Source organism: Leucoraja erinacea, chromosome 18, assembly GCF_028641065.1.
Source record: "Leucoraja erinacea ecotype New England chromosome 18, Leri_hhj_1, whole genome shotgun sequence".
Taxonomy (NCBI): Eukaryota; Metazoa; Chordata; class Chondrichthyes; order Rajiformes; family Rajidae; genus Leucoraja; species Leucoraja erinaceus.
In genome coordinates this window covers 38,856,422-38,868,749 of record NC_073394.1, presented here as the reverse complement: position 1 = coordinate 38,868,749, position 12,328 = coordinate 38,856,422, and the positions used below count along the sequence as shown (strand labels likewise).

At 43.9% G+C, this 12,328-nt stretch overlaps 1 protein-coding gene across 1 annotated transcript in view; it reads left to right on the top strand.

Annotated features, from left to right (window-relative positions):
- LOC129705947 (ethanolamine kinase 1-like) overlaps window positions 1–12,328 on the top strand; it is a 217,703-nt gene that overhangs the window by 93,531 nt on the left and 111,844 nt on the right. The window contains exons 3-4 of the mRNA XM_055649882.1: window positions 332–415; window positions 10,022–10,182. Of these exons, the coding sequence (XP_055505857.1) occupies window positions 332–415; window positions 10,022–10,182 (245 nt within the window). The remainder of the gene's footprint in view (window positions 1–331; window positions 416–10,021; window positions 10,183–12,328) is intronic.

Genomic DNA, 12,328 nt, shown 5'->3' with positions numbered 1-12,328 from the left:
CCAGGATAAAAGTCTCTCTGCCTTCACCCTGTCTACTGTCTACTCTCCTCGTGATTTTATACACCTCTTTAAGATCACCTCTCAGCCTCCTGTGCTCCATGGAATGTGCCTGCCCAACCTCGCCCTATAGCTCAGGCCTTCGAGTCCTGGATGGATCCTTATAAATCTCTGCATTCTTTCCAGCTTAATGAAATGAAAAGGTTCTAATCAAATATCATCGATTTGAAACATGTACTCTGTTTCTCTTTCCAACAGGCAACAGCAGAATTTTTGGATTAATATTAGGATCATTGATTAAAGGATAACTGATAAATGTTCCTCTCTTTCATAGGAGAAGTAAAGTTTATCGATTATGAATACGCTGGCTACAACTACCAGGCCTACGACATTGGAAACCACTTTAATGAATTTGCTGGTAAGGGTGAGATTACCTTGCATGTCAGTCAGGGGCTGAATGTGATGGCCTTCACAGAGAGATCACAGCTGATCACTCATCACTGCCATCTTCTGCCCATTTATTGTTGTGACGGATATCAACTAACATTTAGTCTGAAGAAGGGTTTCGGCCCGAAACGTTGCCTATTTCCTTCGCTCCATAGATGCTGCCTCACCCGCTGAGTTTCTCCAGCATTTTTGTCTACCTTCGATTTTCCAGCATCTGCAGTTCCTTCTTAAACATTTTATGTTGTACACTTTAGTAGCCACATTGGTAACAACAATCCATTAATACCATGGTCTCCATATTCCTCGCCCCTGACTCTCAGTCTGAAGAAGGGTCTCGACCCGAAATGTCACCCATTCTTTCCCTCCTAAGATGCTGCCTGTCCCGCTGATTTACTCCAGCACTTTGTGCCTATATCTGGTGGAAACCAGCATCTGCAGTTCCTTCCTATCCCCAATGTTTTGCTGTGCAATTGTGCTCCTGCTGACTGATTGAAAGATGCAGCACGGAAACAGGCCCTTCGGCCCACTGAGCCCATGCTGACTATCCATCACCCATTCACACTGCTGCTTTGTTATGCCACATTCTCATCTACTCCCTTTCCCGACCAGCAATCACCTATACTCTAGTTCTATCCTACACACTGGAAGCAATTTGTAGAGGGCCAATTAACCTACAAACCCGCACATCTTTGGGATGTGGGCGGATACTGGAGCACTGAGAGGGAACCCACGTGGTCACAGGGAGAACGTGCAAACTCTACACAGACAGCACCAGAGGTGTGTATCGAACTTGGGTGTCTGGCGTTGCGAGGTAATCCAACATCTAACAAATACATTTTATTTGACAACCTGACAATGTCTCGGATTCCAGATAGACCCATTAGTAGGAAAATCTTTTATGCAGGACACACAACAACCCATCTCACCGGCAATTTCACCAGTAGCTCAATTCTGTGTATGGTAGTGATTCAGACTTTACAATGCAACAAACATTTTACTATTAAGTAATAAACACTAGCCATAAAGACAATCGTAAAGTTTGGCACAATAAATTCTGCCCATCGCAGATTATTGCATTTATTAAGTGATAAAGTCTGTTATGGGACAGGATAGGAGATAATAAATGTTGATTTCCACTAATGAAACAAGTAAATAGTTAATTAAATGACAACAATTTAAAAACAAAAGCCATAAAGACTCTGTGGAAATATGATGTGAACTAATTCTTTTATAATCCCTCTCTGCATGTTGAACACTGACAGATATTATGTTACCAGAGCCACTGAACCCATCACAATGAACGATGTAAAACAAGATACCAAGCTAATTGTTGCAGTATCTCTTCCAGGTTTGCTGCTTGCAGTTTCTGAAGCAAATGTGTCTGAGCTGTGAATGCCTGGTTTACATTTATGTATAACTAGACTAAGTTGGACCCGTTGGGTCCCATGTTCACTTGGGAGGGCTGGTCCCCCAACGCAATATTCCACCTCTCCACCAACTCCAATATTGGTGGCCAGTGGGGGGGGGGGCTTTCTGGAGTGCTAGTATGGGTATTGTGGGCCTAGGGACTGGTTTCCAGAGGGCTAGTATCGATATTGTGGGCCAAATGGATTCTGGGGCTGGCAGCTCAGTCACTCAGGCCTGGTGGGCTGGCAGCTCAGTCACTCAGGGCTGGTGGGCTGGCAGCTCAGTCACTCAGGCCTGGTGGGCTGGCAGCTCAGTCACTCAGGGCTGTTGGGCTGGCAGCTCAGTCACTCAGGCCTGGTGGGCTGGCAGCTCAGTCACTCAGGGCTGGTGTGCTGGCAGCTCAGTCACTCAGGGCTGGTGTGCTGGCAGCTCAGTCACTCAGGGCTGGTGGGCTGGCAGCTCAGTCACTCAGGGCTGGTGTGCTGGCAGCTCAGTCACTCAGGGCTGGTGGGCTGGCAGCTCAGTCCCTCAGGCCTGGTGGGCTGGCAGCTCAGTCACTCAAGGCTGGTGGGCTGGCAGTAAGCACAGTACCTGGAAACAAAGGGGAAGCCTCCATTGTGTCCGGAAACGTGGCCGACGGGCAGGACTTCAGGTCAGAATGAAGCGCTGGGAACTTCGGCCCCCTCTCCCTACTATCCTACTGGCTAATGTACAGTCCCTTGAAAGTAAAGTGGAGGACTTAAGGGCAAGGCTACTTTATCAAAGGGAGGTGGGCTGGCAGTTCACTCCATTCAATTTCAAGCAGAGTGCAGGCCACCACATTCAATTTCACAGCAATTCAAGCAGAGTGCAGGCCACCACATTCAATTTCACAGCAATTCAAGCAGAGTGCAGGCCACCACATTCAATTTCACAGCATTTCAAGCAGAGGGCAGGCCACCACATTCAATTTCACAGCATTTCAAGCAGAGGGCAGGCCACCACATTCAATTTCACAGCATTTCAAGCAGAGTTCAGGCCGCCGCATTCAATTTCATAGCATTTCAAGCAGAGTGCAGGCCACCAAATTGCCAAACAACTCATTGCATTGTCATTAAGGGCTAACAAATCATTTATTGCAAGCACTTGCAGACTCACAGTTCAGTTGATTCACAGCTTGAAATCACAGTTGTGGCCTCTCGCGATTTTCCAGAGAGACTGACTCACGTCCAGGCATCCAGGGGCGTTATCTTCATCGTGGTGATTGACAGGCGAGAGGACCAATCAGCTGATCTCATGAATTTTTAAGCACCCACTACCCTTTGTGTGAAAAGTTACCTCTCAGATTCCTATTAAATCTTTTCCCCTTCACCTTAAACCAATGTCCTCTGGTCCTCTATTCACCTACACTGGGCAAGAAACCCTGTGCATCTACCCGATGTATTCCTCTCATGATTTTATACACCTCTATAAGATCACCCCTCATCCTCCTGTGCACCAAGGAATAGAGTCCCAGCCTACTCCTCCTCTCCCAGTAGCTCAGACCCTCTAGTTCTGGCAACATCCTCGTAAATCTTCTCTGAACCCTTTCCAGCTTGACAACATTTTTGCTATAATATGGTGCCCAGCACTGAACACAATACCCTAAATGCAGCCCCCCTAACGTCTTATACAATCACCAACGTCTTATGCATAATTTTTCATATTATTATGCAATCAAGCCAAATTTAAGAAGAATAGGTGGTTCAATTCAGTTCAATTTAGTTCATTGTCACAGGCACCAAGGTATAGTGGAAAGCAGGCCGCAAATTTTAGTTTAGTTTAGTTTAGTTTTGTTTAGAGATGCAGCGCGGAAACAGCCCCTTCGGCCCACCAAGTTCACGCCGACCAGCGATCCCCGCACATTAACACGTCCACACACACTAGGGACAATTTACACTTATACCAAGTATACAAACCCAAGCCAATTAACCAACAAACCTGTATGTGTAAGAAGGAACTGCAGATGCTGGTTTAAACTGAAGATAGACACATAAAGCTGGAGTACCTCAGCGGGACAGGCAGCATCTCTGGAGAGGTCTGAAGAAGGGTCTCGACCCAAAACGTCACCCATTCCTTCTCTACAGAGATGCTGCCTGTCCCGCCTAGATACTCCAGCTTTTTGTGTCTATCTTCAACCTACAAACCTGTACGTCTTTAGAGTGTGGGAGGAAACCGGAGATCTTGGAGAAAGCCCATGCGGTCACGGGGAGAATGCACAAAACTCCGTACAGACAGCACCCGTAGTCGGGATCGAACCCGGATCTCTGGCGCTACAAGCGCTGTAAGGCAGCTACTCAAATACGGCCGCCCGTACCTGTGATGTGACTGACATATTAAGACAGGATGGAAAATAAGCAGATTTTTAATGAATGACACAGTGGGTTAGTCAGTCATCATGTTTCACATGATAATGAATATGACCTCAGATGTAGTTGTAACGTGGTTCTCCGTTTAATGCCATTGTTTTCCCTCCACTCAGTTTATGGCCAACATGATAATTTATGGGAGACATGATAACAAATGACGGCGGCATTGTTATGACATACAATTCTCTGACGTGACATTCATAAGTTGCTTCCTGTAATTAATCATGAATCATTAATCATGCAGTCATTATCTTCTATTTTATTTTTAATTATTGTAAGTGTGTCTGATAGCTGAGCTTCATGAATGGTGACAGTAATTGCTGGAGTTGTGAGCTTTCTTTATGTTATTAACCGTTTGGCCTAAGTGTTCCCATTGCTTTCAACCCAAAGAATAGAAGGAAGCCGGCTGTTTAGTGGGGAGGGATTGCAAATGTACCGATTGCACAGAGGAAACATTGGGGTTAGTTTTGAAAATGATAAACTGAAACAATTGATAACTATAGTTATGAAGTGTCTGTGTGCGAGTGTCTACACTATGTGTTGGAAAGACCTCCAGATGCTGGTTTAAATCAAAGGTAGACACAAAATGCTGGAGTAACTCAGCGGGATAGGCGGCATCTCTGGAGAGAAGGAATGGGTGACGTTTCGGAACGACCCTTCTATGTCTGCGTGTTTTTACGTGTGTGTATGCATTTGCACATGTTTCTGTGCATGTGTGTGCATGCATACATGCATGTATGTGTGTGCATGTGCATGCGTGCAAGGGTGTACATATATGTGTGTCTGCATATATATGTATGTGCACAGTTGAATGTGCAGGTGTATGTGTGTGCGCATGTATCCACGTTACATGTGTGGTTGTATTTGTGTGCATGTGTGTGAAGATGTGTGTGTGTGCATGTTTGTGTGTGTGCAATTGAGTTTCTGTGTGCGTGTGTGCGCAGATGTTTGTGTGTGTGTGTGCAGATGTGTGCATGTGTGTGTATACATATGCAAGTTTGTGTGTGTGTGTACGTTTGTGGGTGGTTGTTTGCATGTGTGCGTGTGTGTGCAGATATGTTTGTGTGTGTGTGAGTCTGCGGATGTGCACGCGCAAGCATGCGTGTGTGTGTGTGTGTGTGCGTGTGTGTGAGAGTGCATGTGTGTGGTCCCCACTGTGGTTTCTGACCAGCTGAACTTGTTCCTGTCAATTATATAATTCAGGCAAATCTTTGTTCACCATGAGGTCTGTTAAATCTGAAATGATCTCCACATTGACTGCAGATAGCTGGCTTGATGTAACAAAAGTCCTCACTAATTAGGGGTTTATTAAGGGAAAAAAAATTGTCTCTTGTGGTGCAAATATTGCGCTAGATTTTTGCTGTTCTGAGGAAAGTGGTGCTGGCATTCTTGGTATCTGTTGAGAAATGATGATACAGGAGGTGATATCAAAGTGTAACACACCAGAGTGGCGAATAGAAACAAAACCAGGGAAGGGCTTGAGTCGAGGGAAATGTCAGCAGTATTAAAATTATGTGGGTGAACCGGTGATATGTGGGTGAACCAGTGATATGTGGGTGACCCAGTGATGTGTGGGTGACCCAGTGATATGTGGGTGAACCAGTGATATGTGGGTGAACCAGTGATATGTGGGTGAACCAGTGATATGTGGGTGAACTGGTGATATGTGGGTGAACTGGTGATATGTGGGTGAACTGGTGATATGTGGGTGAACTGGTGATATGTGGGTGAACCAGTGATATATGGGTGAACCATATGTGGGTGAACCAGTGATATGTGGGTGAACCGGTGATATATGGGTGAACCGGTGATATATGGGTGAACCGGTGATATATGGGTGAACCAGTGATATGTGAGTGACCCAGTGATATGTGGGTGAACCGGTGATATATGGGTGAACCGGTGATATATGGGTGAACCAGTGATATGTGGGTGACCCAGTGATATGTGGGTGAACCAGTGATATGTGGGTGAACCGGTGATATGTGGGTGAACCAGTGATATGTGGGTGAACCAGTGATATGTGGGTGAACCAGTGATATGTGGGTGAACCGGTGATATATGGGTGAACCAGTGATATGTGGGTGAACCAGTGATATGTGGGTGAACCGGTGATATGTGGGTGAACCGGTGATATATGGGTGAACCAGTGATATGTGGGTGAACCAGTGATATGTGGTGACCCAGTGATATGTGGGTGAACCGGTGATATATGGGTGAACCAGTGATATGTGAGTGACCCAGTGATATGTGGGTGAACCGGGGTGAACCAGTGATATATGGGTGACCAGTGATATATGGGTGAACCAGTGACTGGTGATATGTGGGTGAACCGGTGATATATGGGTGAACTGGTGATATATGGGTGAACCAGTGATATATGGGTGAACTGGTGATATATGGGTGAACTGGTGATATATGGGTGAACCAGTGATATGTGGGTGACCCAGTGAACCAGCTCTACAGGTAAAAAAACAGAAGACAAGAAAACAGTGCAGATACATTTTCTCTTCACTCTGCCTGGTGTTGTTAAGTTTGGTTTGATTGTACTCGTGTGGATTTCTTTATGATTTGATCAGATAACACACTATTAAAAGGTTTTCACCAACCCTAAACCTGCCTCCACCAACACCCTTGGTAGTGCACATCAGACACTCAACACTCTCTGTGTAAAAACCTTGCCCCGCACATGTTCTTTACAGTTTGCCCCACTCACTTTAAAGCGATGCCCTCTAGTCTTCGATATTTCCATGTGTGACAGTTATAAACCTAAACCTTATCAAGTGAGATCTGAGCACTGAGAATGAAATTAGTATTACGTCAGTAAAATAAAACGATGTATTGCAAACTGCAAGGAATGACAACTTCATGTCCCAGATTTATCATTTGTTCTTTTTAGTTTAAAATGCCCCCATTTTATGTCAATTAGGTCCCATGAGCAGCTGTAAACAAGCAGAATAATGGAGCAGTTAATATGCGGTGATTAGTGATGTCAATCACCAGTCTCTAATGGTTTTACAAATGGAACACGTTTATAGTTTTGTCACTGGTAAGTCCCGCCAGGAAACAATAGGAGCTTCATTTTTGTAGCTTGTTGTGTGGACGCAGCCCAGACCATCACTCAAGCCAACCTCCCTTCTATCGACTCCAGTTATATCTCACACTGCCTCGGCAAGGCCAGCAGCATAATCAAGGACGAGTCGCATCCTGGCCACTCCCTCTTCTCCCCTCTCCCATCAGGCTAACGGTGAAGAAGTGTGAAAACGCACATCTCCAGATTAAGGGACAGTTTCTTCCCAGCTGTTATCAGGCAACTGAATCATCCTACCACAACCAGAGAGCAGTCCTGAACTACTATCTACCCCATTGGTGACCCTCGGACTATCTTTGATCGGACTTTACTGGCTTTGCCTTGCACTAAATGATATTCACATGATTCCCTTTATCATGTATCTGTACATTGTAATTGGCTCCATTGTAATGATGTATTGTCTTTCCACCAACTGGTTAGCAAGCAACAAAAGTTTTTCACTGCAGCTTGGTACACGTAATAATAAATTAAAACTAAACCTTGTGCTAAAACTCAAACTAGTGGCAGGAAATGACATCTAATCTATTGAAATTAAGCAACTTAATTCCCCCTGGCAGTATACAGGCACTTTAAACAATCCTTTAAAAAATAGTTAATTAAAGGGGTGCCAGTTTTTTTCAACTGCAGTCTACTTTTCTTTTCCGCTTCTGATTTATCGATGTGATCAGCACTGCAGTAATTTTCAGAGAAGCTTCTGCAATGTAACATCGATGGCAGACTCCTCCTGTGGTAATCTGACGAGTCTGAAGAAGGTTCTGAAACGTCACCTATTCTCTTTCTCCAGAGATGCTGAGTTACTGCAACATTCTGTTTCTATCTCCTGTGATAATTCTCCTGCTCTGAATCTCTTTCTGCTTGAAAAGAGGGGTGCAAAGTTATATGAAAGAAGGAATATGCCTATCACATATGATAGAGTTACACAGCACAGAAACAACTTGTCCATGTCGACAAAGATGTCCCGTCCACGCTAGACTCACCTGCCTGTATTTGGCCCAAATCCTTCTAAACCGTTCCTATCCACATACCTGTCCAAATGTCTTTTAAATGCTGAAGATAGATAGTAATTTGATGGGTCAGGCAGCATCTCTGGAGGAAAATAATAGGGTCGGGACCCTTCTTCAGACTTAAAATGCTGCCTCAGCTACCTCCTCGGGCAACTCGTTCCATGTACCCACCACCCTCTGAGTGAAAAGGGTCTTAGAGCAATTAGTACTGGAAGAAACCGCAGACACACACAATGCATACTGACTCAGGATACCAGCTTTTGGCAAAATAAGCCAAGAGAGTATGTAAGAAGGAACTGTAGATGCTGGTTTACACCAAAGATAGACACAAAATGCTGGAGTAACTCAGAGGGCCGGCAGCATCTCTGGAGAGAAGTAATCGGTGACGTTTTGGGTCGAGGTTCTGAAGAAAGGTCTCGACATGAAATGTTACCTATTTCCTTTCTCCAAAGATGCTGCCTGCCCGCTGAGTTACTCCAGCACTTTGTGTCTATCTTTAGCCAAGAGAGTCCCGATAGAAGTGTCTTGAGTGATATGTAGTGAAAACAGAACAATGAATGTTTTACCAGCTGCAGCATAGCATGTCCATAAATACTATAACACACAAATAATATATAATGATCAAAAATACAATGAATTAATAATATAGTAACCTTGAAGGCGAAATCAGTGACAAATTATTTGTCTGAGGAAGGGTCCCGTCCCAAAACATCACCTATCCATGTTCTCCAGAGATGCTTCCTAACCCGCTGAGTTACTCCAGCACTTTATGGCTTTTTTATGAAAACCAGTATCTGCAGTCCTTAGTGTCGGCAATTAATTTAACTATTTTTTAAAATTTCATTCCACAGATTTCAGATTCTTACAGATACAAATATTAATTTTCACAATCTTCTTCTTGTCAGAGCTGATCACACTTCTCGGCATCTGCATACAGTGATGCCTGTCTTGCGTTCCTTGTGCGTTGCGGTGGTAAGATTGGTGGAAACAGGGCCACGACGTGAACGCTCTTTCATTGACCCCATTTTCACAATGACTTCCATATTTCAAGAGTCAAGAGTGTTTTATTGTCTATATGTCCCAAAACAGATCAATACATGTCTTACTTGCAGCAGCACAACAGAATATATAGTGCTATGTAAAACCGATAATAAACAACAAAAACAGGTTCATTATGTATATGATAAATACAAATAGACAATAATAGTGCAAAAATAATGTCCCCAACACGATATAGTTTGGAGCCTATTTGGAGGTTATAATGTTTAATAGCCTGATGGTTGTAGGGAAGAAGCTGCTCTTTAGATTTTAGAGATACATCTCTGACACAGGCCCTTCTGCACTGACCACTGAGTCTGCACTGACCAGCGATCACCCCGTACACTAGTTATGCCCTGCACACAAGGAACAGTTTACAGAAGCCAATTGACTGACAAACCTGTATGTCTTTGGAGTGTGAGAGGAGCAAACAGCAACCGTGGTCAGGATGGAACCCATGTCTTTCGCAGTGTAAGGCTGTAATTCTACCGCTACGCCACAGTGCCTCTCTAGAACTTGGATGTTACAGTTTTCAGGCTCCTATACCTTCTTCCTGTTGGCAGGAGTGAAATGACAGCGTGGACCGGGTGGTGTGGGCCAGAGTCGTAGATTATCAGACCGCAAGGTAAAGGGTGGTTCTTTCTTCGCAGGTGTCAGTGAATTGGACTTCAGCATGTACCCACCTCAGCAACTGCAGCTGGAGTGGTTGCGATCCTACCTGGAGATGTACAAAGCCTTCACTGGCCAGGACCCCGTGGTGACAGAACTGGAAGTGCAGAAGCTCTATGTACAAGCAAACAAATTTGCATTGGTGAGTAGTCAGTGCCTATTGCCAGTTTCACGCCTGAGCACAGCACGCAAAAAGGAGATCCTTCTTCCCTGTGGCTATCAACTGTACAACTCCTCCCACTTCTGGCGTGGGGTGGTCTGACATCCCTCCACCACGGCCCACCCCCCCCACTCCCCAATCTTTGCACATTCCAAATCCTTACCACGCGTCACTTTGATTTCATGTTTCATGTATACTGTAGCGATGTTACGAAACTTACCTTCAGCGGCGCTGCAGTTCTGCCACTGGCCGTGTGCGCGACTTTGGCGCATTTGAGGGGGGGGGGGTGAGCGGGATTAAAATCTAGTTTTCTACTGCTTATCGGAGGCGGACTTCCTCGGGCTGCTAGCTGCTGAAGAATAATCGATCCGATTTCTGTTCCCAATTTTTTTTTTTAATCGCGAGACAATTTAATAATTAGATTAAAATAAAAAGCGATTTCTAATTCCCTCAATGCCTACAACGTGATGGGTGGCAAGAACGGGACAAAACAAAGGGTAAGCCGTATATTTTACATATAATCTTGCTTCTTGGGATGGCTTTAATCTAATTTTACGTTGCGAAAATGTGATTTGGGCCCCATACGAACCGGCAGTGTTTTTTCTGCCGATATGAAGTTCAAATTCATCCAAAAAATGCAACGTTCCATTCGATCACGTTCCAGAAAAACCCACTCGCAAGATGATTTAAACGCTCTTTTTTTTTGACAATCATGTCACAAGAGCATCTAAATCGTCTATATTGTGTGTTATTGTCTATCCATAGTCAATATTTTTATACTAAATATCAGTTTTAGTCCCATGTAGTGTGCTGAAAAATAATAATTTTAATTATATTGAGTGGATATTTCTAGATTAATTTATGGGAATTAAACATTAAATTCCTTCCTTCTGGCATATAAATTCATGACAGTGAGATTTAAAAATCATGTTGTGAATTCTTGTGTGAATGGGATTAGTTTATTATTTGGATACTTAGGCTATTTAAAAAATATATACTTTTCTTAAGAAATGGAATCTAACGACATTCTTAATGGGAAAGTAGTGGGCAAAAAGTAATGGGAAGAAGGGTTTCAGCCTGAAACGTTGCCTATTTCCTTCGCTCCATAGATGCCGCTGCACCCGCTGAGTTTCTCCAGCACTTTTGTCTACAGGCAGAAAGTCATGTCATGTGTGGTTTGAAGAGCAAAAACTTGTAGTTTACAATGCCCAAATTGAAAAGTTGAGGAAAAACAAGGTGTACAGAGTTGCTTATTGGTTACAATCTGAGGAGTATGAAGATGCTACTGTTTATAATATGCCAATGTACCAGCTAGCAACTGATCTTCTCGATAAAGACTTGGTCTATTGCTAGAAATGTTGACAGCATATAATATTAAAGTTCTGATCTTGAGAATATCACATTTTTGAATTTTCAAGGCAGTCTGGGTGTTTATTACTATTTCCGTCACAACGGTCAATTTTGTAATTAACTACATAGAAACATAGAAACATAGATAATAGGTGCAGGAGTAGGCCATTCGGCCCTTCGAGCCTGCACCGCCATTCAATATGATCATGGCTGATCATCCAACAGTATCCTGTACCTGCCTTCTCTCCATACCCCCTAATCCCTTTAGCCACAAGGGCCACATCTAACTCCCTCTTAAATATAGCCAATGAACTGGCCTCAACTACCTTCTGTGGCACAGAATTCCAGAGATTCACCACTCTCTGTGTGAAAAATATTTTCCTCATCTCGGTCCTAAAAGATTTCCCCCTTATCCTTAAACTGTGACCACTTGTTCTGGACTTCCCCAACATCGGGAACAATCTTCCTGCATCTAGCCTGTCCAACCCCTTAAGAATTTTGTAAGTTTCTGTAAGATCCCCCCTCAATCTTCTAAATTCTAGCGAGAACAAACCAAGTCTATCCAGTCTTTCTTCATATGAAAGTCCTGACATCCCAGGAATCAGTCTGGCGAACCTTCTCTGTACTCCCTCTATGGCAATAATGTCTTTCCTCAGATTAGGAGACCAAAACTGTACGCAATACTCTAGGTGTGGTCTCACCAAGATCCTGTACAACTGCAGTAGAACCTCCCTGCTCCTATACTCAAATACTTTTGCTATGAATGCTAACATACCAT